Source organism: Corapipo altera, unplaced genomic scaffold (assembly GCF_003945725.1).
Source record: "Corapipo altera isolate COAL_440 unplaced genomic scaffold, ASM394572v1 202, whole genome shotgun sequence".
Classification (NCBI taxonomy): Eukaryota; Metazoa; Chordata; class Aves; order Passeriformes; family Pipridae; genus Corapipo; species Corapipo altera.
Window position 1 is genome coordinate 488,924 of NW_020884980.1, and position 24,228 is coordinate 513,151.

A 24,228-nucleotide genomic window follows, 5' to 3' on the forward strand; every position below is an offset into this window, starting at 1 on the left:
AGAACCTAGTTTGGAAAGTCAAAGTCATTGACAGAGCTAACAAAGATCAGAGGAGTCCCTAACCCATTTAGTCCATGAATCCTTAGTCCTTCTGCCAGATGCTGCAGAAAAAAAATAATCCAACAAGGTTCAAATACCATGGGTTCCTTTTAAATTAGTTTAATGTGGTTGACTGAAGTAACCACCCCCAAACACTTGAAGAGATAAACAGCTTCTCTGATTGCTCTGACAGGAAGCACTTCCACTCTTGCCTGTGCTGGGGATGTACACAACACAAGAAACCTTACTAAGAGGAAAAGCACGAGCTTGGAAAAACACAGCAACAAGTCAACAACATCTTTAAATGAGTAATAAGTCAAATATTTACTCCCACAACACTTCAGGCAAGAATCCTGTGCCTCAGCTCTCACACAAGCATGGACAGCCTGTGGAGAAATCTCTCGTACTTTTGTGGCTAGAAAAAAATCACCAGGTCCAGAGCTGTACTCAGGAAGTTCATTTCCAGGCCTTGGAGGAACTTGTTCCTCCATCACAACATCTGTCCTTGCACGTCTCCTCCATGATGTTCTCAGGCCATGGCCAGGCCAGGAATTCTGCCACACCAAGCCAGGTGTGATATCCCTGCTCTGGAGGAGCTGGAGTGGGGTCCCTGTGGGAAGTCACACTGGAGAGTCAATGACCAGGTGGAGTCACTGGCACCACATTTGCCTTGCTGTTCATTAGCTAGCAGACTACTGACAGGGTTTGCACTTTCAGGGTCCCCTTTTCAAGGTTCTGAGTGTAGATGTGCTGTGCTCGAGTCCTGCAGGACTGCAAACCACCAGAGCATTCAAACGGCCAAAACGTCAGTAAGTTTTAAATAAAATTACTCCAAATGTTTCCTGTGCAATAACCTTAGAAATCTGGGCTGGGTTTTCTTCACTGCCCAAAGAGATGGTGGGAAAGAGCCCCTTCTCTCAGACTTGCCCATGCCCAGAAGCCCCAGGGGTGCAGGAGGGTGAGAGGGAGGGGAGTGGGGCTTTTTAAGAAAAGCTGTGGAGCTGTGGAGCTGTGAGGCTGCCACAGTGATGGGATAATGGTATTTCACCTCTACATTTTGGAAGATTTCTTCAGAAACCAGTGGGTTTTGTTCCTTTTAGATATGGATCAAGGGGGAGGAAAGAAGTGTTCAAGGCCAAGTTAGACAGGGCTTGAAGAAGCCTGGCCCAGTGGAAGGTGTCCCTGCCTGGGGGATTGGAACGAGATGAGCTTTAAGTTCCCTTCCAGCCCAAACCATTCTGTGATTCTATGATTCGAAATCATATTTGACCTCCCATTGTCCTCAGCCACACACTGGGACTGATGCTGAGGGTCTGCACATCCCTGCAACCCACCCCCCACCCAGGGGTGCGGTGCAGGCACTGTCCCCATCATGCCTGGAGGAGGGCTGGGCACCTAAAAGGCAGATCCACGAGGTCTGAAAAGTATCTCCTGCAGAGAGCAAGGAGTGTTCCATACACTGCCAGCAGAAGGCAACTTAAGGAGTAAGCCTTGCAGTTTCCAGGAGATCTTGGATGTTTCAGATCTGTATTTTCTTTCACAGTCGTTCATTTTACACTATTTTTTGTTATTTTCACATTGTTCCACAATGTCAAAACATCAGACTGATTCATTACAACACAAACAGGAGAGACTTTGATGTAGGAAAAAAAGATGTTTTAATGAGTGCTAAGTAGCAACTACCCTTAGGGGTTTAGAAATAAAAATAGAAGCATCACAAAATAATATTTTAACTCTTGTATCCCGGGATCATCCAAATATAGAATGCAGAGTTGCACACAAAACAGTGCAGGCAATAACTTTATTTTTTTTTATTCATTTTGAAGACAGAATTTTGAATTCTCATAGGTTTTTGGTGAGTTTTTCACCGCTTCTTTGGAGAGGAGAAAGTTTCCCTGGAGCATTTTCAAATAGGGCTCATGAATGTGTGTGGTTTTTTCACAGGACAGTTCCCCAGAGAAAATGTAAGGGTGGGCTTCTGACCCTCCCGAGGTGTCAGCTGCCCCCACCAGTGCCAAATAGAGCTGGTCATAACATGGTGGGTTTGTTTCCTGGGGGGGGGTGGGGGTGGAAAACTGTGAAAAATGCAGATGTCTGTACCCCCCAGGTGTTCTGCTCTTTGCTAACAGAATTCAGGGATTGTTTCACTGAAGACTACAAAGGCATTTCAATAAATTTTTCAATAAACCCGTTTTCCAGTGAAGCGATTTCCTGCCCTCTGGAGCCTGGGATGCTCCAGAGCATTTGATATGTGACCTGCAGGGATCTCAGGTGTTCTGAGCAGATGGAGCTGTCTTGGAGAGGTCCATCTTGTGTGACTGGATTCTCCTGAGGGACTTTTCTCCTTCATGCTTCAGTCCTTGTCCTTGGCACAAGCCTCCTTCCTCCATGGCTTTGTCCAATGCCAAGACAGATTCCCAATGACACTGGGGAGAGAGGAAACACCCTTGCTCAGGCTCACAAATCTGTGAGATTTACACGAGGAAAAAGTGAAGTAAATTGCCTTTATTTTTCTGTTGTTCCTGCTTATTGTCCTATTACACCTGCCTGCCTCTGCTGTTTGGTCTCAGCAGTCCAAAGAGCCAAACTGTGCCCTGTCCAATGACCAAAAATAGCCCCTTCTGCCCTCACACAAGACTACCCAGAACCCCAGAAGACATTGGCCACGATTGCTTTGCTTGGTAGGGTACATGGCCCATCTGTACCCACTGGTTTTAACAATGCCAGCTTTTCATTCGGCCTCGTCTTCCCTCATAATTGTAAAGACCAATGCTCCCTGGCTCACCTGGACACACCTTGGTCTAGCTTTGGGTGAGCAGCGTGGGTTTCTTCATGTGCAGCTGCCCATGAGGGCAGGGTTGCAGCTATCAGGTGTGAGGGCTCTTGAACAGCTTTGGAGCCCAGAAACATCCTTTTTTTTCCCAACTACCAGCTTGTGTATTGAACCACTTGCTGCAGACTTTGCTACTTTCCTATCCTAAGATGAGAGATAGCAAAGAGTGAGACAAGCTCAATCAGCCAGATTCCCTCCCACCCCCCTAAACTCAGTTTGTCACCCACAGAGCCAACCTCCACCCCTCATTCCTGGTGGTGGTCTCTAGTTTTTCCAGTGTAGAGCAGACCAGTCCGATGGGAGGTACTCCTTCTCTCATGGATTGCTCTCTCCTCAAAAGCAGCTGTCTGTACACACTCTGGGAGAGCTCCCTGTGGGGGCTGGAATGACCAGTCGTGACAGAGAGATGCTCTTGGGCCTAAGGACACACTGTCCTACTCCAGTGTCACAGGGCTTCCTGTTCACCCTCCAAAAACTGTGAGACAGCAATACTGCTTGTGCTGTTGGGAAATGTCCTAACTTGCTTCATAACTTGGAGAAGCTCGGACAGACCACCCTGAAGGAGCCAGCTCTCTCTGGCTACTCCTGGCCATCCCTCTGTAAGGCAGAGCCTGGGCTGTGATCAGATGTTAATGTTGAAATCCTGTTTGCAGAGGCTTCCTGCCTTCCCTCTTAGCAGAGAGGGGACACAGAGCCTGGCACTGAGGTTTATTCCGTGCAAACCACTGTGTGTCTGATCAGACTTCTGTTTTTCTTCCCTGCCAGAGACCTGAGCATGAACAACATCAGCCGGCTGCAGCCCCGCACGCTCCGTCACCTGCGCTTCCTGGAGGAGCTGTGAGTACTGCACGGGCACAGCGTGGGCAGGGTGGCAGGGGGGACGCTGGAGAGGATCCTGTAGCACTGTCACAACCCCCAGGGATGTCACTGCAGCTACAGGCTGACGTGGAAGGAGACTGTGTGCTGGGACAGGGTTTATTTGCTACCCTAGCTTTTGCTGAGGTCGTCACCTTCAGGCTGAGACAATACACGTACCAAAAGCCAAAATAAAAGAGGACCTAATCCTCTATGAAAAAAATCAACACTGTACCCCAGGGCAGAGCCAGCAAACAGAGAGCTTCATTCACCCTCCTGCAGACAGGGTCCCCCTCACAGCCTCTGCAGCCCAGAGACACACCAGGCCCCGCGCACTTCGCAGTTCGGATGGAAACAAGCCTGGACAATGGAAGTCAAAAAAATTTGCCCCAGAGGCTGAGGTGTCCCACCAGGCACCAATGTGCACTGCAGTCTGAGCAGGCACACTCAGACACAGCAGCAGTCTCAATCCCTGGGATCAGCATGTGGCTGTGTGTCAGTGAAGGAGTGGCCCCACTTCTGAAAGTGTGAACATTAACCACCAGCACAAGAAACCACTGGAATCCTTTGCAAGCCCCAAAAAATGGGAGCCCGGGGGGCAGAATATTGAGGTTGGCCATTTCTGCATGAGTAAATTGCACCTGTATGGTCTTACTCCACTTGACCATGAGAAATACCTCCAGGTGTTATTCTCATGCTATTGCTACTTTCAACACAACAGCTTCTGTTGGGAAGCACAGTTTCTTCAAAACACTATTATTGCATCTCATGATATACTAATATAAATGCTGCATTTGATGTGTGTTGCAAACTTATTGTGTATATAACAGTCACTACAGCTTAGTCTGTCTAAATGAGACACTTTCACTTTACTGAACCAGATCTTGCCACCACCACTAGGCACAACATTGACATTTCAAAAATGGTAGTTTCTAAAATGTCAGAATCACAGACTGGTTTGGGTTGAAGGGACCTTAAAGCCCGTCTCCTGCCTTGGGCAGGGACACTCTTCCACTAGCCCAGGTTGCTCCAAATCCTGTCCAACCTGGCCTTGGACACTTCCAGGGATGGGGCAGCCACAGCTTCTCTGGGCAACCTGTGCCAGGGCCTCCCCACCCTCACAGGGAAGAGTTTCTTCCTCATGTTTTTTACTTCAAGTGGTCTTGTAACCCATCATCACCTGTCTGTAGTTTACATTCATGAGAGTTGTAAAAGACCCCAGCTACCCAAAAGCCCCTTCCCAGCTGACATTTACAGGCTGAGCAGGAGGCATTTTTGATCATCTTTTAGCTTTGGAGCCAGAGCAGCCCAAAGAAGGTGGATTTTCACCACTTTCCATCCATCCTGCAGCCTTTCTCTTTTCATTTTGTCAACATCCATGTCAAAGTGTGGACACCCAACACCTTTACTGGGGGTAATGAAGCTTTTCACACACAGAGACCAGCCTCTGCTGTGTACAATTAGCAGTTGTCTTGCTGCAAGCAACCGTGTCCTCATTACGTCATGTACAAACAGAGAAGTCTCAACCAGCAGTGAATAAATATTCATAGGCTCCAAAAGAGCCAGCTTCCCACAGCCAAAAATAACTATGAATGAAACAGGCAAAGGGGAAAAATTTAAACAGGAAAATCTGAAAAATAATTGGAAGTTGTTAGATAACATTTTACTAGAGGTTCAAAATGCCACAAGTCCTCCTCCTCCAGGAAGGAAAGGAATTTTGACTAGGGAAAAACATCATAGTTAAGGGAAGAAATGCAAACTGCAGCATCATATATCTATGCATAGCAAAGAGCCTGCTTGAATTTGATAGCAGTAAGACAGTAATCCTATTTATGGAAATCAAGTAATTGATATGAAATCAAGCAAGGGAGGGTTTTATATACTACGAGTAATTAAAAGTGGTTCTTTCAACAGCAGCTAGACAGGGACAGCGTGTACAGTATTCATAGGGCTGTCATCGACCAGTAATGCCACTTGCCTGGCATTTCCCCTGCTCTTTTCATTTATATCTTTACCAAATTTTCATCCCAAAACATTACATCAGGACCTTGACATTCAGGCTGGGATCACCCTCTGTGCCAGGACACGCATAAGAATCAAGCAAACAAGTCCTGCCTGTTTAGACATCTCAAGGGAAGTTTGTTCAGGTTCCACAGCTCAGATCTCTGCTGGTTTCATCCACCCAGGACATATTGCCTTGAGTCTGCCAGGGTGACCTGTAGCACAGGGAGACCAAGCCCTCTGTCTGCATCCCCATGGCAGAACTGCCCATGCTGGGACATGCCAAGTGAGTGAAGAGCAGAAACCTCTGTTGAGCAGTGAGGGACAACCCAGGCATCCCAAATCCAAGTATCCCAGTGTTAGTATCTCCTGGAGAGGAGGAATACCTGCCTGCCTGCCCTCTGCCTGCCCCCTCTCCAGGCAGGGAAGTGCTGACAATGAAGAGGACTCTGCTGCAGCCCATCCTTGCTGCAAGTGCCTGTCTTCAGTTAGATGGAAGCCCTTCAGCAGGTTTCTCATCCCCAGGGATTTGGGGGCACTCTTATGGCCTTAGTCTGCCTCCTACACTCTCTTATGTTCACTGTTACAACCTTGATAAACTGTGTGGGTAACAGGATGGAGCAACTGAAGACAAAATTTGCAAAATTCAGTTTGAGGTGAACCCAAACTGCTGTTCTGGGGCTTTGGTCAACCCCAAAAATTTCTTCTAACCTGGCAGAGAGAAAGTACTCTCATCTTCAGGTTATTTCTTAACATTTCCTCTTTTACTTTTAGTCAAACCTGAAAAGAAAATGGTGTTTCAAATGATGTTTGCTTTATTGCAAAGATGCCCTAAAAAAGGTGTTTGAACCTTCTGAAAAAAATCGGAGATTCCTCAGCAAAAAATATTTGGCAAATTCAACCCAGGCTTTCAAATCTCCTCTTCAAGGTCCCATAGAAACTCTCATATTTTAGGGACACTTTAACCCTAGTCTAATGGTTAGAAACATCCCAGGAACTCCTGACACCCCTGGTCCTTGATCTATAACCCTTATCTTCTTCAACAGTCAGAGAAAGCCCAGGTTCCTCTGCCTCCTCCTCATGGTTCTCCCCTTCTGCTCTCACCCAGCAGCTGTGGGAGGTGTCCCATGGCAGGGGGGGATGGGACTAGATGATCTTTAAGGTCCATTCCAACCCCTTAACCTTCAACGATTCTGTGACTCTACCTTCTCTCTTGTTAGATGTAGCCCCAGTAGCCCAGGGTCCCTTGGAGGAGAGGTGATGCTTCACACCCTTCATGATTGCTCCTCTTTCCATGCCTCTATTTTAGCACCAGCTCAGGCTCCTCATGAACATGAAGTCCATGAAAGTCATTGATCAACTGGACTCACAGCTGAGCTTGTGATGGAGCTGGGGTTCAACGAGGAACAGGAATGGTAACAGCTGCAAAAATGGGTGGATGGAGAACAGGTGTCCCATGGCCAACAAGGACAAATGTGCCTTGTTTCACAGCTGTGGAGCACTGCCAATCCAGGCTGCTGGATCCACCTGAGCCCTGAGTACATTAGTCCTCTACACATACCCACACCAGGGTGGGGGCATGCAAGGGAAAAAACAAGAGCAAGGTGCCATGTGAGGATCCTGAGGACAGCAAAGCAATCACCCAAAGCACACAATGTCACCCAGCCAGGCTGTCTCCCACAGGACATTGCTGCATGGGGTCATCTCCCCTCTGGACACCAAACATGTCCCCCAAGGGATCAGAGAGGATGCCATGCTTAGGGCACAGATGAGGGTACTGGGACTGCTCCAGCTCAAACTGCTCACTCACTGTGTGGTCTGAGTAAAGTGATTTTCCCTGCCAGTGCCTCATCTGTCCAACAATGAGAGTGGGCCTCCCAGGAGTGCCAGGACTTGTTAGTCAGTCATTTTTACTGTGAACTGCTCAGAAAGGTGCTGCGGATGCAATTAGCACTCAGGCTCAGCTCAGGGGATGCCCAGAGACCAGATTCTCCAGTCTCAGCTGCCCTTGAAGAGACAGTGCAAGAGGGGTCCTCAGTGTCCGCCCATCAGTGTGTGCTATGCCCCACCAGGCTCTAGCTCTGGAGAAAGGAGAGGCTGTGTGTGAGCAGGCACAGTCCCAGAGCAGGCACTCACTGGTCTTCCCCTCCAAAAAAAAAACCTGCAGAGAGAGAGGTGTTCAGAGTTGGGCCTCACACAGGCAGGGAGCAGCCCAGAGTTTAGTATGTCTCTTCTTTGTTTCTTTCTTTTTTTTCCTTCTTCTTTTCTTTCTCTCCTTTTGGCAGCAGGAAGATTGTTTAAAGTTGCTAATAAATTCCAGTTAATGAAGCCTGAAAAGCCAGAGCTGGGAGCCAAGAGAAACAAGAGCAATCAGTACAGAAGGAATAGAAAGAGGATCTTGAAAGCTGGCCTGGGAATAATAACATGTTGAAATGTGTTTGCCGGCAAGAGCTTTGTTACCGCGCTTTGAATCCAAGCGCAAGCGCTCCGTGCCAAGAAGAGAAACTGCAGCCAAAGGCAGGTGTTCATTGCCATTCACCTCTTGCTTCGGGGCACAGCGGCAAGATCAGACCCCTTCCCAGCCACTGGCTCTTTCACCTGCCTCTTCTCGGGCCCCGGGGGCAGAGGGACTCACCATCACGGGGAGTGCCGTGCTCTGCAGCGGGGCAGCGCAGCAGGCTCAGGACCCACCCGCTCAGGACCCACTCTGTGGCCTCCCCTCACAGGCTGTTCACTTTCCCAGGCAGCTCTTGCAACTCAAGGGGCCAAAGGCCGAGAAACAGCATAAAAGCAAAACGAAATAAAATGCAGACATGTATGCTGAGAATGTGAACGCAGCAGTCCTTTTCTCCTCCCTTGCACCTGTGAGGGAACCCCCTTCCCGATCCTCTTCCCATGAGGGTGCCATCACAGGTTAAAGAGTACCACCACTGTTCCAGCGTGCCCTTGCCTGGTGTTGGAGCACTGGCCACTCCACCCACTCCAGCTCCCAGAACATCCATCTTTGTGGGGATTGTCCAGTGCAGGGTCTCACTCCGTGGCAACCTCATTCTTGTAATGCTGGCTGTGGGGCATGACTCCTTCAGGAGCAACAGCTCTGCTCTGGAAGGGGGTGCTGGCATTTTTGGGCAATGCTTTCATGTGTTGGCACCATGGTGAGAAGCAGTTCCTGGAGCAGTGCAGTAACATGTCTGGAGTAGGGTACTCCCAGGACAGCAGCTTTGGCAAGTTTCCATGACATAGCAGGCTGCAGAGGTCTCTTGTGAAGACATAAACGCTTGTAGGGCCATGACCTTACTTTGCCATGCTGAGGTTTAGAGGCAGAATCACTGCTCCCTTGGTAGCCACCTTGCCTTGCACAGCCCTCCATTTCTAAGTAAGGAGCTGCAGCTCCAAATTCTTGGACACTGTGGTTCTCCCAGGATGCTCCTGGGTCTGAGAAGGCACCAGGGTGCAACTTGTTAGCAAAATGGAGACCAACTGCTTCATCCAGGGCTTTCTGTCCTCCTGGTTGGCACTTGTCCTTGAAAGAGGATGGTGCTTGTCTGTTGGTCATCAGTTCAGTGGGTGAGCAAAAGCACAGAGAGAGTTAAAGGCTAATTCCTCTGATGAAGCCTTCCAAAGGTCATCCCTGTGCAAGCTGACATGGTGTGGGGACAGACACTGGCTAAGGTGAAGGTGGGGACAGGAGAGAAGGGCTTCTGAGGGGTTGCCTATCATGAACATCAACAAATGAAACCAAGTTATTGCAGAGGCCTAAATCAAATACAAAATGTTTCAAAAATTTAGAGATTTTTCAGTTCTATTTCTACTCCATTTAGGCCTGGGAGAGTGTTCAGCAACAGCTGGCATAGCTGGCCCCAATTTTCCTGCAAACTGCGTTCCATACAACTAACTCTGATCTGGAGTACACCAAGTGGGACACCCAGAGTAGAGTCAAAAGTCAAAACTGCTCTGAAGTTTTGGAGGGAACAAAGTGAAAACCTTTACAGTTTATAATATAAAGAGATGGAATTAAGGTGTTCAGTGTCCTGTATTGGGCTGTTCATTAAGTAGCTGTGTCTTATTAAATCTTACTTGGCAAATGAATCCAAATTGGCTTGCATGTGAACATTCATGTGGGTTGAAAACTGGCTTGAGGACCGTAAACAAAAGAACAAATGCCATCAATCTATCGAGTTGGAACAGGCATGGGGGGGAGTTAGAAACAGGCACAGTCTCCTCCTCAGGGATGGAGTGAGGCAGCAAAGACCATGTTAGAGGCACCTCCAGGTGATACCAGACTAGGACCAGCTGCGGATTCCTCTGTGGGAAGGAAGAGTCCAAGCCTGGCTCTTTTCTCAACTGTACCATGTTTTCACTTGCATGACTCGATTGGCTTCATTCCTGCTTTGCACCAGCACGAGAACAAACTCAGGCATGACACGGGCCCGTGGTCCCCCGTGTGCCCAGGGGAAGGCACACGCTTGGCATGATGACACTGTTTAGGCAGGAGCAGAGTGTCTGGGCACACTGCCTTGACAGCGGCAGTGCTTGGGAAAGCAACCGGAGCAGGAGATCAAAGGGGGCGGCCGACACGCTCAATAAAGATCTGGCAAGGGGAAAATTCCACTGGGATATGGACACACATGTTTGTCCTGTCCTGCCAATGGGCAATGTTCCTGCCTCCTAATGTGAGTGATAAGAGCATCACCGTGCTGCCTGAGCACACGACATGAGCGATCATGCCCAACACACAGCCCTGGGGCGTGCCATGGAAGTTGTAGCATGACCAAGAAGCCCAAGATACAGGAGGGGGTGGGAGCCTGTGGTAACTGAACAGCAGCAACCATGAGGTGGTAAACCATGAGTTTGTTCCAACTTGGAGTGTATTGGGAATGCAGATCAAAGCCTGGAGGAATGTTCCGAGAAATCACGGGAGTGGTGGAAGAGAGGGGGGAGCAGAATCTGAAATCCACCATGAGCATTCCAAAGCAAGCCAGCCCTATCCAGCTCCCACCCTCCCCCTCCACCTGCCCCTTCTTTCCCTCTTCCATCAGTCACTTTAAATCCAAAGCTTTCTCTTTCTCCCAACCCTATGTCACAGTGTAAACTTCAGGACAGCAGGGCATCCCACTGAATCAAGCTTGTCCTAAGAAGAGCAGTCCTGGAGCTGAGCTCACGTGCTGTGGACCAGATATTCACCCCTACAAGAGCAGCTTTTCTTCCTCTTGTGCTTAGGCAAAGGCAGTACCACGTCTCAGTACTCCTTGGTGGGTTATTTGCTTCAGTCTTCCCCACAGAAGGAGCAAATTAAGAGCTGTCTCAGTGGATGTCACACTGGCAGCATCACTTCAAATGTTATTGTTCCATTTTAAATAGAAAGGAAAGAACCATTTCTCTGCATTTCCTGTGGGATCTGAATTCTGGAGACATATTCAATGAGTGCCTGTCTGCCAGGCAGGGGGATTTCTTGAGAGTGTGAGTGAGAGGGGCAGAAGGAACCAAGCACTAGGCAGACTGCCAATGACCATGAAGAGAGGAAGGGTCTCACACAGGGAGACTTTTGTGTCTTCAGTCTCTTACATGAGCTGGCACCAGAGCTAATGGCAAGGAGCAAAGGATGGGCAGGAAGATGCTCCGAGAGCCGGAGCACCTCTGCTCTGGAGACAGGCTGAGGGAACTGGGGTTGTTTAATCTGGAGAAAAGAAGACTCTAGGAAGACCTGAGAGCCCCTTTGTGTGCCTTAAGGGGCTCCAAGAGAGCTGGAGAGGGACTTTGGACAAGGACATGGAATGACAGGACAAGGGGGAATGGCTTTCCACTGCCAGAGGACAGGGTTAGATGGGACATTGGGAAGAAATTCTTCCCTGGGAGAGTGGTGAGGCCCTGGCACAAGTTGCCCAGAGAAGCTGTCTTGCCCCTGGATCCCTGGAAGTGTCCAAGGCCAGGCTGAATGGGGCTTGGAGCAACCTGGGCTAGTGGAAGGTGTCCCTGCCCGTGGCAGGGGGTGGAACGAGATGATCTCTAAGGTCCCTTCCAACCGAAACCATTTTGTGATTCTATCATCTCTTCCCAGTGGCCACACTTCCTGCTTGACAGGACACCCCAAAAGGCCTATCCATTCCTGATCTGCTCTTGGAGGGATGGGACAGCCATGCTGCCTTGCCTGGAACAGCTGGGCACCACTCCTAGCATCATCCAGCATCTGGGAGGTCTAACAAACCTCCAAACTCCACACCTCCAGACCCTGTGTGCATGTCCTGGCCATGCACCCCTCTAGGAAAGCAAAACCTCAGCCTGTGTGCACAAACACAGACATGTCCCACCCCCCAGTCCCTGCGTGCACACAAGTGAGCAGAGCCCATCTTAGACCCGAGTGACACTGTTGGTTGCCTTGGGAGGTGAATTGGGAGCAGTGGTTGTGATTGGTGCCTCCCTTTGTGCCTGCCCCTTGGCTTGGCATGGACCTCTACACCCTGGGAAAAGAAGCTGGGCTGCCTCAGCAGCAGGGAAGAGGTACAGGTGTGGACAGAAGAGCCAGAGGCCAGGGGTGAGCCAGGGACAAGGCACAGTCTCAGTGTGGCACGGCCAGGGACAGAAACAGCAGCAACAGAGAGGCCTTTTCTGGGACTGGGGGATGTTTTGGGCCTCTAAACTCTCCCAAGACGATGCCCAGTGAAACCAGGGCACCTACCACAGTCCTTTTTCCCCTTATGTTCTGTATTGGTGCTGAGACACCACGAGCTGACTCTACATGTGTCCCAACAGCATCTGTGGCTCCCTGCTGCCCTGTTCTGAGGCCAGCAGCCCCAACCTCGGCTCCATCCAAGCTTCATACTCCTCTCCTGCTAATCCTGGTGGTCCCAGATCCTATTAGGGACCCAGCAAACACTCAAACTCACTCAGGAAAGTGAACAGAAAGGTGTGGAGCTGCCAGGAAATAAGCTGAGAGGCATATTTGAGTACATGTAGGCTGCTGGCAGTGGAGGCTGGAGCAGCCAGTAGCCCCGGGGAGGTGAGGACAGACAGAGCCGGGTGGGATGGATGCAGGGAGCAGGTGAGGATGCTGTGCAGGAACACTTCTCCTCCAGTCAAGCGCTCCAGCCTCCCGGACAACACTCCCTCCCATGTGGAAATCAGCAATCAAAAGGAGCAATTACCCCAGATCACAGCCCCTAAGTGACAAATAGCCCAGCCTGCCAGGCAGCTCCTATGCTGCAAGAGGCAGGTTACAACCTGCTCACACACATTAAAGAGACGACCCTGTGCTGTTTATGGTGTTGAATGCTGTTTATGGGAGCAATTTTCTCTAGATTCCCGAGGGGAGAGCCAGAAAGGGAGAGCACTTGGGCACCCACAGAGAGGGAGAGCACCACCTGCTCTGCCATCAGTGAGTGTGGCTGCCCAGAACAGCCCAAGCCCTCTCCCTGACCTTTGCAGAGTCCTGGTTGCAATGCACTCTGCTTCCAGCTGGGATTACACTGCTCATCTTCCACACCTGTCTCCTTCCCAGACAAAATGCCTAAAAAGAAATGAGCTTTGTCAAAGTTCAGGCCTTTGCCAGGGTCTGTGCCCAAACTCTTGGGCCTGCTTTGGACTTTCTGTGAGAGTGAGGATGAGCCTGGTCAGAAATGACATTCACTATCTCTGTTTTGGAGGTGCAATACCACTCCAAGTCAAGTAGACAAGAAGTTTCTTACCGAAATATAGTAGCAATTTAGAGTCTTAATCAGGTTGTTGAACCTGTCTTTATGATTTCTGGCTGATGGGTACTGGGACTTGGTCCACGTTTGTCCTCACAGGTGACACAAGAGGAGAAGAAGAAGATTCTCCTCTCCTCTAGGTCAAGCCTAGACTCCAGAGTCTCTGCTCTTGACTCCACCACAGGCCCTCACCATGGTCCTGATGATAAATAACAGTGATGCAGTTTCTAATGCCAGTGGAAAATCCAAATACATTTTAATTTCCCAGCCTGCTCTGGGCCTTGCTGAAATTTGAGTGCTCTGATCAGGTGATGCTGTACCATGGCAAATCCCATGGGTTTCCTTGAATAAATTCTTTCAGTAAGTTCTGAATATTGTCCCCTGTTCTTTGCTCTATGTCCCAGATCAACCAATTCTCCTTTGTGATGCTGCTCTTCATTTTGTCTTCCTCTCCCATCCCTTCACCCTCATTCACCCTTCCCAGGCTGTGTTGTCCCTGTCCTTATCTTCCCTCCTACATTTTCTCCAACCGTAACTCATCCAAGAACCACTTTTGACTTTTCTGTCCTGGTTTTGGAAAGCACACTCAGATAAGCTGGCTCTACTGTGGCACCTACACAGTACTCCCCATCTCCAGCCCCTTCCCTGTGTCCCCTCACAGCAGTGGTTCCAAACCCCAGTGTGTTGAAGGAGCTGGGCTTTAGCTGTGATCACACAAGTGAAAACAGGGCTGGGAATGAGGGAGTGGAAGCAAATCAAGTGGCATTAAGCTTTGATGCACAGGACAAAGGAGAACCTGCAGGATGCAGAAACAGGCCACATGCAGACAAAAGGGACAGATAAGGGGCCAGGATTTAGGGACAGTCCTCCCTCTGCATGAACAGAAATAGCTCCTCTCTCTCTGCCAGGGCCTGGCGTAGAGCAGGGTCTGTAGGCTGGTCAGTGCCTGTGCTGTAATTTCAGTGAGTGGGGACCTCTGTGTGTATCCAGGGAATGGTTTTAGCCATGAGCTGTCTCTGGATGCCAAAAATTCTGGATTCAGGTCTAGCAGGAGCTATGATTTTCTTTGCCTGTTCCACAGGCCATATGAGGGGATGATATGCAGAGGTTTGCCAAGCTCAGGATCGTGGTTCAGCTTGCAGGTGCTGCAGCCTCCTCTCGAGGGGACAGCAGCAGGATGGACGAGCTGTTAAACCTCTGCAGACAAGGGATTGTCATTTGCAAGGATGTTGACACATCACTGGCTTTTCTTTTCGCTGCAGACGCCTGTCTGGAAACCAGATCTCCAGGATCCCAGGGGAAGCTTTCTTTGGCCTTTACAACCTGAAGATTCTGTAAGTAGCTTGCTCCCCTCTGCAGAGCCACCCCTGTCCATGCCTCCCCTGGCCCCCTGGCACTAACCACGCGTAGGGACTTGCAGCCATAGCAAGGAAATGCAAAGCTACAGGGAGGTGTGGTGTCAGATGTTAAACCCACGCTGGTCAACACGCCCTTGGCGACTGGGGAGCTGTGTCCCACCCCGTGGGACACCCATTCCCCTGCTTCCTGCAGCAAACCAATGAGCAGCCCCACCCAGGGCACAGCCCCCCGCTGTGTGATGTGCCCTAGGGGAACCTGCAGAGCTTCACATTTTGCATCAAACTCACCAAATGCTGTATCGTGGTGCCCCCCAGGTGTGGTATTCAGACCCCAAGCTGGCCCCCATCTGCTCTGCTGCTGTATTGAGACTGGGCTGGAGCATCCCAAAGGTCCAGATACCTGCACTCCCCCAGGCACTGGGGAAAGGGCACAGCCTGTCCTTGCCACAAATCTCTGCATGGCCCAGGAGGCCTCTGCAAGGCTCTGGAGTGACCTGCCCGTGGGAAGGGTGGGATCCTTGGACAGTCTGACCTCAGCTGGAGCCCAGCTTGCCCACTGGGGTGTTGGGGACAGCTGGAATGCAGGATCATTGCAGCCATTGGGCTTGGATCTGGTAGCCCTGCTTAATAAAGGTCATGGCAGGCAAGCCACCCACCCCTGCTGTCCAGTGACAAAAAGTCCTCTGGAAGCTTTGCAAACCATACTTAGATGAACTGGCTCTACTGTGGCACCTACAGTCATGCCTTCCAGCAGGCCAGGGTGTCTCACTGCTTGTGGAGTCACACTGCTTTTTGAATCCATATGACAGTCCCGCAGGGTCTGTTGAGGTGGGAGTCCCTTGCTCCCTTTCAGGAACCATCTTAAAAATCTGCAATAAACATTTTATCCCCAAGGGGATGTTTTGAACTCAGCCACAATGTGAAATTGTTGTAGCTGGTCCAGTTTATACAGAGCGAGCAGGTACAAACCTGCTCCCAGGATTAGAGAGTATAAGGCTGTTTACTACGTCTTCTGAAGATGTAAAATATGAATCCTGCCCTAAATCTCAGGGCTTAGAGATTTATCCATCCCCTGCATTAGGCAACAAATCAAAGGAACTGAGGAAAAACCGCAGCTCTCCCACCCAATTTCAACAAGAGGAACCTTCTACTCTGGGGACGCGGGAGCTTTTAAAGGCGCTTTTGATCAATCACTGTTTGTGTCAGGCCCGGGGAGCTACTGAGGCAGCACCCAGAGCAATGCCTCCCTTCCAGAGCTGGCACAGCTCCCTGAGGGGTGCAGGAGGAAGAGGAGTGTGCAGACTGACACCCTACCTGCTCCACCACAGGGCAGCACCAGGAGGGACACGTTCATGAGGGACCCCAGTGTAAGGAGAGGCTTGAAGGACCAGGGCATTTCCATCTGGGAAATGGTTGCGCTGGGAAGATTGCTCCAGGCTGTCTTGTGAGAGCTGAAGTTGGTGTCCTGCCTTGCTCTCGGCCAGGCTGTGCCCGGTGACACAGGGTGGCACATGAGCTGTCACATCCCTCTGGCTGCAGGACTGCCTGAAACTAAACCACATGACTGTTTAGGACCATGGTTTAATGGTGGACCTGGCTGTGTTAGCTTCATTTTTGGACTCAATGATCTTAAAGGGCTTTTCCAATATTTATGATCCTATGATTCTACTAAATTTACTCTGACTCCCCAACGTTTCCCATGGGGATATGCAGAGCGCTAGCCCACCTACAAGCCCAAGGAAGGAAGGGTGGATGCTCACAGTACTAGCTCATTCAGGTGAAGGAGGTATCTGGAGAGGGGAATCTGAAGAGCCCATGAGGCAGGAAAGATCAAAGACATGCTGGGATGTCAGGTATTAAAACACAGGAACAGAGAGGAAAGTCCTGTCCCCTCACTTTTGACAGAGGCAAAGCATTGTGAGTTTGTGCTTAACTTAGGGAGGGCAAGTCACCCTTCAGGCTTTACATGGAACTTCTCTGGGGTGCTGGGCTCTGGCAGACAGCAAAGGCTACACGACAGGCTGCTGGGCTGGGACCCACCTACACCAAGACACCATCTGTGATGCTTCTGCTCCTCTTGGTGCTGGGCAGGTTTTGGCCAGGCCACGCTGTCCCACCCAGGACCTGCCCTGCAGAACACAGGGCAGCAGGAGCAGCCTGACAACAACGGGCAGAAGGATGGGGAAATGCCAAATCCTCACCTGTGGGGAACCTAGAATAGAAATTACAGGGGTGGTAGAAAAGCATGATTGGGATACTTGAGTCTAGAAGAGACAAGGCTCAGGAGACACAGTGGGAACATCAGGCACAGAGATGTGCAGGGTACTCACACACCACCTCCTCACACACTGAGTCAAGGCAAGGTTGGGGATGGTTGAAATGGCTCCCCCCTGCCATACCCTCCTGCTGTATCTCCTGTGCACAGCTGGGCCCTGGGCAGCACTAGGGGCCCCAGGGGTCCTGGGGCACACCGGGGGCACTCCAAGCCTCTGGCACTCTGGCAGTCTCAGATCCCTGCCCCATCTGATCCTAATTTTCCTCTGTTGTACCCCACTCACACCACCCTGCCATTCTCAAAAGAATTCCTCTATTTACCTTCCTGGGGGATCTTCTCCCCTCCTGCTCCACATGGTCACGGGCCAAGTGCAGGGACCACTGAGCACCATGAGCTCCCAGAGCCTGTTCCTGCAGGGTTCACGCTGCAAAGCCAGTGGGACCCCCCTGAGATGAGTGTCACCCACTCTGTGGGACGTGTGGTTGGTGTGAATGTGCCCTGGAAAGTCTGTAATTATCACCCCTGGGTCACCTTCCGTGCTGTGAAAGGGGCGTGAAAGCCCCAGTAATGGATGACAGCCCAGAGCAATGGGAAACCTCGACACACAAGGACCAACACGGCTTCTGGTGCTCCTACTCCTGCATCCAGGTTTGTTTCTGCAGCCAGAGTGTGCTGGGGAGATAACACACTGGGTCCTGCAGCCCAGTGAGAAGGATCAGGAGCCTGGTGATGAACTAAAGGAGCAATGAGTCAACTGACTTACTTAACCTGGAGAAGAGGTAAATGAGGATGGACACAAACTGTCAAGGACAAGCAACTGCTGCAATAAGGAACAGGATGCATATTGTCCATATATGAAGACAGGAATAGGAAGTTTTGGAGCAGATGGCACCAGGGATATTCTGGACATATCATGTCTCTAGATGTGGATGCTCTGTCACAGGTTGGCTGAGGTTTGAGAGGTGACAGGCATGGCTGTAGTTGGGAATGGCTGCCCCAAATAAAACCAGATGAAACCTGTGTGGGTATTCAGGAACTGACTAACAGCAGGATCAGAGATCTTACCTCTGGTGACAGGGATGTCCCCACAGGAGACAGGTGATAGCTGGGGCTGGAAACAATTTTCCCAATTTAATTTTAGTGTGCTAGAGCCTTAGAGCTAATTGTAGTCATGTGCAGGTCCACCAGTGAACTCCCACATGCACCTTGGGCTGTCAAGGGGCCCAGAGCTTTCCCGGTCTTTCCAGAGAATTAGTTTATGTTTAGAAAAGAATGGGAAACACCCTGGGAATTCCTCCACAAACCTGCCTGTGCAGATGGTCCTCTCCCTGCCCTCGGAGTGAATCCCAGAGGTACTGGAAGCAGGACCAGATTCTTGGCTCTGCCTCCACCGGCTGCTTCACTGCACAAAAACCACCTGGAAAGTGGCCATGAAGATAGGCCTGTGCAGAAACCATGCAGGGGTACACCCAGGGAAGCAGGTGTGTGGAGACTTGGAAGAGAGCAAGTGAAGAGCCAGGCTGCCCCACTGCAACAAAACATTGTGATACGGGGCAATGTGCTGAGATCTTCATGCGTGGAGCCTTGAACCAGCCCCCAGCCAAAGGCAAGGCGAGGTGGGGCCTCCTCTTCTCCCCTCAGACAAGCACAGACTGACAGGGGTGGATGCCCAGCAGCAGCAGCTGGTGCTCTGAGGTCTTCTCCATTGGCAGGTATATCCCTTTGCAAAGAGTCTTTGTGAGTGCACCTCTCCTGGGGGCTCTGCTCTGCAGCATGGACCACCAACACCTTCCCCATGGAGGCTGATGCTCCTCGGTCCATGCTCCAGTGCCAGGATCATCAGAACCACCTCCATAGGCTGTTGTGTTCCCTCTGCAGGCTCCTCCCCTTGCAAAACTAAGCCTTGGTCCATGTTCTCCCAGCCTTGGAGCTTTCCAGGGTGACAGAACACCCTGCTTAGTCAGAAGAATGTGATTGAAATGGCTCCCCCCACCATGCCTTCCCCCTGTACCTGGAAAACTGAAAACTTCTCCATCCTTCCAGACCTCCTTATGAGCTGCTTGGATGCCCCTCACCTCTGAGTGATCTGGATGGCAGCAAGCATCCATCCCAGCTGGCCATCTGTCTGAGCTTGTGCTGCCACGGCTTCACACGACATCCCACCCTCACCAAGTGCTCTGCTGCACAGCTGGCACTGCCAGCCCTCCAACTTCCCTGGCTGAACATGCTGCAGCAACGGCAGCGCTTACCAGCCAAGAAGGAATCCCACACCAGACTCCACAGGGAAAGACTCCAAGTACAGCCACAACCTCACCCCAAAATGTGGAGGGCAAAATGCCTGGGTGCATCCTCTTGGCTGCAGAGCCTGTACCCGCAGCAGTCAGCTGGGGTGGCCCACCCTGCCACTCCGTTCCTCAGCAAGCCTCAACCAGCCTGCGTGAGCGTGCAGACCCCACGCTGCCCACACCTGCCTGCCCACACCTGCCTGCCCACACCTGCCTTCACGGCCCCTGGTGTGAGCACTGCCCAGCACTGCCCTGCACAAACACGTTGACCCAGTGCGGCCTGAATGTGGCAATGGATTTACCATATGAAGGATGGAAAAAAATCCTGTCAAAGATGGACTGGTGAAGAAAAAGAAGAAAACAGCTCAAATGTTACAGAAACAGAAGTTTTTAATGTTGTTTAAACATGTCTTAAAATGGCTTTTTGCATTTCTGCAAAGTCACTGCTCCTTCTTCCCGACACCGACACCGTCTGTGAAGGACTCTTATCTCCCACACAGGAGTGTCCTGGGAAGATGTCCTGAGGTGTTCTCATTGGCCTTTGTTAACCCCTTCCTACTGGCTGTTAACTCTTTACCTGATTGTTTTTTCTGTAAGACCCTGAACCTATAATTGGTCCCCTTTTAACCCTCCTAAAAGCCTTATAAACCTCTACCCCCACAATAAACTTCCTCTTTCATCCGTCCCTCCCTGGTGGTCTGTGAGCTCCTTACGGGGTCGCCGGGCAAGGGGTGGGGGCAGGGGGGAAGAGCATTCACCTTCCAGGTAATGGGCTGGCACCCAGGGGCTGAAGGTTCCCCCTCCAATTAATCCTCCGTACCTGAACCCTCTCCTACCCACACGCTGCCCCGGCGCTTCCCATGGCTCGTCTCCATCAACAGGTAGGCTGGAAGGAGCCTGACAAAAGTGGCCTTCCTTGGCACATGCCACATCTCCTGACTGGATGGACCCTACACAGTGGCCACCTCACCCAGTCCCTCCTCTTCTCTGCCTGGACTGTAACTGCAGCACCTCCTGTGGTCCAGGGCAGGTGCTGACTAGCCTGGCTTGTGAACACACATCAATAAACATCACCAAAAAAGCCACATTGCCCCAGGATGGCGGGTTTGGAGATGGTTTGGGACACTTCAGGAATCTCCACACAGACCCTACCTCTTGGACAACCCCGAGCCTGCGCAGAACAGAAATGGCTTTTTGACAAAAGCAGTGGTGTGGTACATCCAAGAGATGCTTCCATTGGGAGGGAAGAGGAACGTGCAGAGGTTGGAATGTCTTTAATCCCTGTGCATGGACTCCAGCCTCTAGCATTAACAGCCCTTTCACTGTGCTGGCTGAGTCACTTCAGCCTCCCAAGGTGGGGACATTTTATGGTGCACAGGCCTGTACCTCTGAGGGCTGTATGAGAAGACTCTCTTGTGCGTGGATCCTGGTGTGATGACCCAATCCCAGCATTCTTCTGGTCATTCAGGCGTGATCTCTGCCAATAAACAATTCTCCTGCTTCTGAAAATGAAACCCAACCTCTGAAGAGTTCTGATTTATTCTGGTTCCAATCAGACTGCTGTGGGTAGCAGGTTGTGTGTCCATGTCTGCCGGTGTCTGCAAGCCCCAGTATCTCCTAAACAGTGCCAACCAAGGTGACAGTGCTCCATCCACACTTGGTTTTGAGCACTTGCTGGCCTGAGCAGTCTTTGCTTGTCATGTTCATCAGTGTCCTCAGCTTGTCCAGAAGTTGGCTCATCAACCAGCATGGTCATAGAATCACAGAATGGTTTGTGTTAGAAGGGAGCTCTAGCACCGTCTCATTCCAACCCCCTGCCATGGGCAGGGACACCTTCTCCTAGACCAGATGGCTCAGAGCCCCATCCAACACTTCCAGGGATAGGGAGTCCACAACCTCTGTGGGCAACCTGTGCCAGTGCCTCCCCCCCCCCCCCCCCCCAAATAAGTCCTGTAGGACTTTACTCATTGATGCAGCCACTTGAAGACAGAAAATTGGACTCAGCAACTGCAAAATGGCACCAGCCAGAGTGGGATTGCTCTATGTACACAAGATTTTAAGTTCTGACTAAGGTTTTCTCCAGGCTGCTGTGAAGCAACACCCTGCTATATAGGAAAGCAAATGAAGTCCAGGGATTTTGTTTAAACTGAAGGCAGGAGCTGATGGAGGGGCAGGAGTAGACAGATGATGACAGACAAAGGCTGAGACCAGTGTGATCTGGGATCTCAGGGTTTCTGTGACCTTGTGGACTGAGGTCCAGGTTCACAGAGCACATCTATGCCTCAGTCAGTCACCCTGCAGCAGACCTGGGATCCATGGAGATCCCTCACCATCATCCATGCTCACAGCTCCCCCAGCTTCCTGTCCTTGGGGAGCATGAATGCAGAGAGGGGACAGGGCCTGCCCGAGGTTTTTAGGGACAAGAAGTCAGCAGACGACTGGTTTGCAGAGTTGTTCCCTCTTTGCAATGCTGTTCACATAAGTCATGCAGTGACCCCTTAACAGAGAATGTATTGGGCCATTCTTGGAGCTGGCCTGGAGCCCAGGACTCCTGGTAAGGGTGCTCTTCTCAGTGAGCTACAGCATTGTCCTCCTTCATCCTCTACAAGAGCAGCATCCCAAAGGGAAAATACCACCACTTAGACAGAGTAACCCTGTCCCAGCAATTCAGATGCCCTGCTGTCCTCTGAACCTTTTTGCCATCCTCCTTCCATAGCAATGCCTGGTCACCTCAGTAAGGAGAAGCCCGAAGAATCAGATGCCTCGGAGAGAAGATGTGATCCTGCCATTGTATAGGGGTCTCCTTGACATTATCCCCCAGATTCTGGTATAATTATTCAAACTCTTGCCAAAATCATGCTGTATGTTGTTGTTGAAAATGTCTTTTATGAAAAAAAAATTATATGCAAGAAGGGTTTAATGTGATATGTAAGGATTGAGTGCAGAGAGCAGGGCCTGACTGGGGCTTCCTTAATACCAGACTGTAAGAAAAGCCATCCTGGGACACCCAGTGATAGGTGCAGCATGTCTTTTCCTGCTCGAACCTGAGCTCCCAGCAGGCAAAGATGGAGCTTTTCTGAGCTTGAGGCTGAATGAAGAACCTCTTGTTTAATACCAGGGTGGCCCTGGCCCTAGAAAATTATCTAACCCTGTTTGGAACTGTTTCTTGGCCTCTCTGTGTCATGCTCTGATGATGAGTTATTGGATTAATTATGTGCCGTGTGAAGAAGCATTGGTTCTTGTCCCAGTCCCAGCATCTGACAACTTCTCTAGCTGTCCCACTGCTGTGAAAAACAGCACTGTCCAGCACTCCAGTGGTTTTAGAGGTCTCTGAAGCATCTTCCTTAAATATTGTTTGTCTGTGCCAAAATGGCTTCATTTTGGAACCAGTCCATGCTGATGGTGGTCTGGAAAGTCTCTCAGTCTGTTTTACTGGTCGGAGAAGGAACTTGTAATAAATGGTAGGCAGCAGGAGTGTGACAATGGGCTTTGCTTTAGTACTGACTCCAGATACTTCTAATGATTAACCCTGAACATTGAGCTCAGATTTCATAGAGCCACTGGGATCAAATGTCTGTCCCACCAAAACCCCAACAGCATTTTCTGAAGGCCCACGCTGTATCCCTCTGTGTTCAGCTCTGCATCTTGATTGTTAAAAGACATGAATTATTATTCTACTTCACTGGGCTGCAGGACCCAGTGTGTTATCTCCCCAGCACACTCTGGCTGCAGAAACAAACCTGGATGCAGGAGCAGGAGCCCCAGAAGCCGTGTTGGTCCTTGTGTGTTGAGGTTTCCCATTGCTCTGTCATCCATCACTGAGACTTTCCAGGGCACATTCACACCAGCCACACGTCCCACAGAGTGGGTGACACTCATCTCAGGGGGGTCCCACTGGCTTTGCAGCGTGAACCCTGCAGGAACAGGCTCTGGGAGCTCATGGTGCTCAGTGGTCCCTGCACTTGGCCCGTGACCATGTGGAGCAGGAGGGGAGAAGATCCCCCAGGAAGGTAAATAGGGGGATTCTTTTGAGAATGGCAGGGTGGTGTGAGTGGGGTACAACAGAGGAAAATTAGGATCAGATGGGGCAGGGATCTGAGACTGCCAGAGTGCCAGAGGCTTGGAGTGCCCCCGGTGTGCCCCAGGACTCCTGGGGCCCCTAGTGCTGCCCAGGGCCCAGCTGTGCACAGGAGATACAGCAGGAGGGTATGGCAGGGGAGAGCCATTTCAACTATCCCCAGCCTTGCCCTGACCCAGTGGTGAGGAGGTGGTGTGTGAGTACCCTGCACATCTCTGTGCCTGGTGTTCCCACGGTGTCTCCTGAGCCTTGTCTCTTCTAGACTCAAATATCCCAATCATGCTTTTCTACCACCCCTGTAATTTCTATTCTAGGTTCCCCACAGTTGAGGATTTGGCATTTCCTCATCCTTCTGCCCGTTGTTGTCAGGCTGCTCCTGCTGCCCTGTGTTCTGCAGGGCAGGTCCTGGGTGGGACAGCGTGGCCTGGCCAAAACCTGCCCAGGACCAAGAGGAGCAGAAGCATCACAGATGGTGTCCTGCTCCTCACACCCCCCCTTAGCCACCCCTACAGGGTCTCTACACACTCCCAAGAGCAAGCCTGTCCTGCCCTTGGTCTCCTGGGATCCCCACCCGCCCAGGCAGTTTCAGCAGTGCTGGAAACCAAGGCCCAGCTGTATTTGTGCAGCCTTTTGTCCCTGTTAATCCATGGAGGCTTTCTCTCAGTCTCCCAGCAGGATTCTGTGTTTTCCAGCAGCTCTCCCACACTAACCTCTCTCTGCACCCCTCCTCATATGCACAAGTTGCCTTGGGCAGCCCTGTGTTGGCAGCAGTGGTACCAGCCTTCCCCTCCCAGACATCATCTGGGTCCTTGGCAGCAA

At 50.9% G+C, this 24,228-nt stretch overlaps 1 protein-coding gene across 3 annotated transcripts in view; it reads left to right on the forward strand.

Moving 5' to 3' along the window:
- LGR6 (leucine rich repeat containing G protein-coupled receptor 6) overlaps positions 1–24,228 on the forward strand; it is a 135,116-nt gene that overhangs the window by 42,006 nt on the left and 68,882 nt on the right. For 2 of the 3 annotated variants that reach the window (XM_027665768.1, XM_027665767.1), the window contains 2 exons: positions 3,638–3,709; positions 14,676–14,747. In XM_027665768.1, coding sequence (XP_027521569.1) covers positions 3,638–3,709; positions 14,676–14,747 — 144 coding nt within the window. Of the gene's footprint in view, positions 1–3,100; positions 3,176–3,637; positions 3,710–14,675; positions 14,748–24,228 lie in introns of those variants that run through there. The other variant, XM_027665769.1, reaches the window with a different exon arrangement.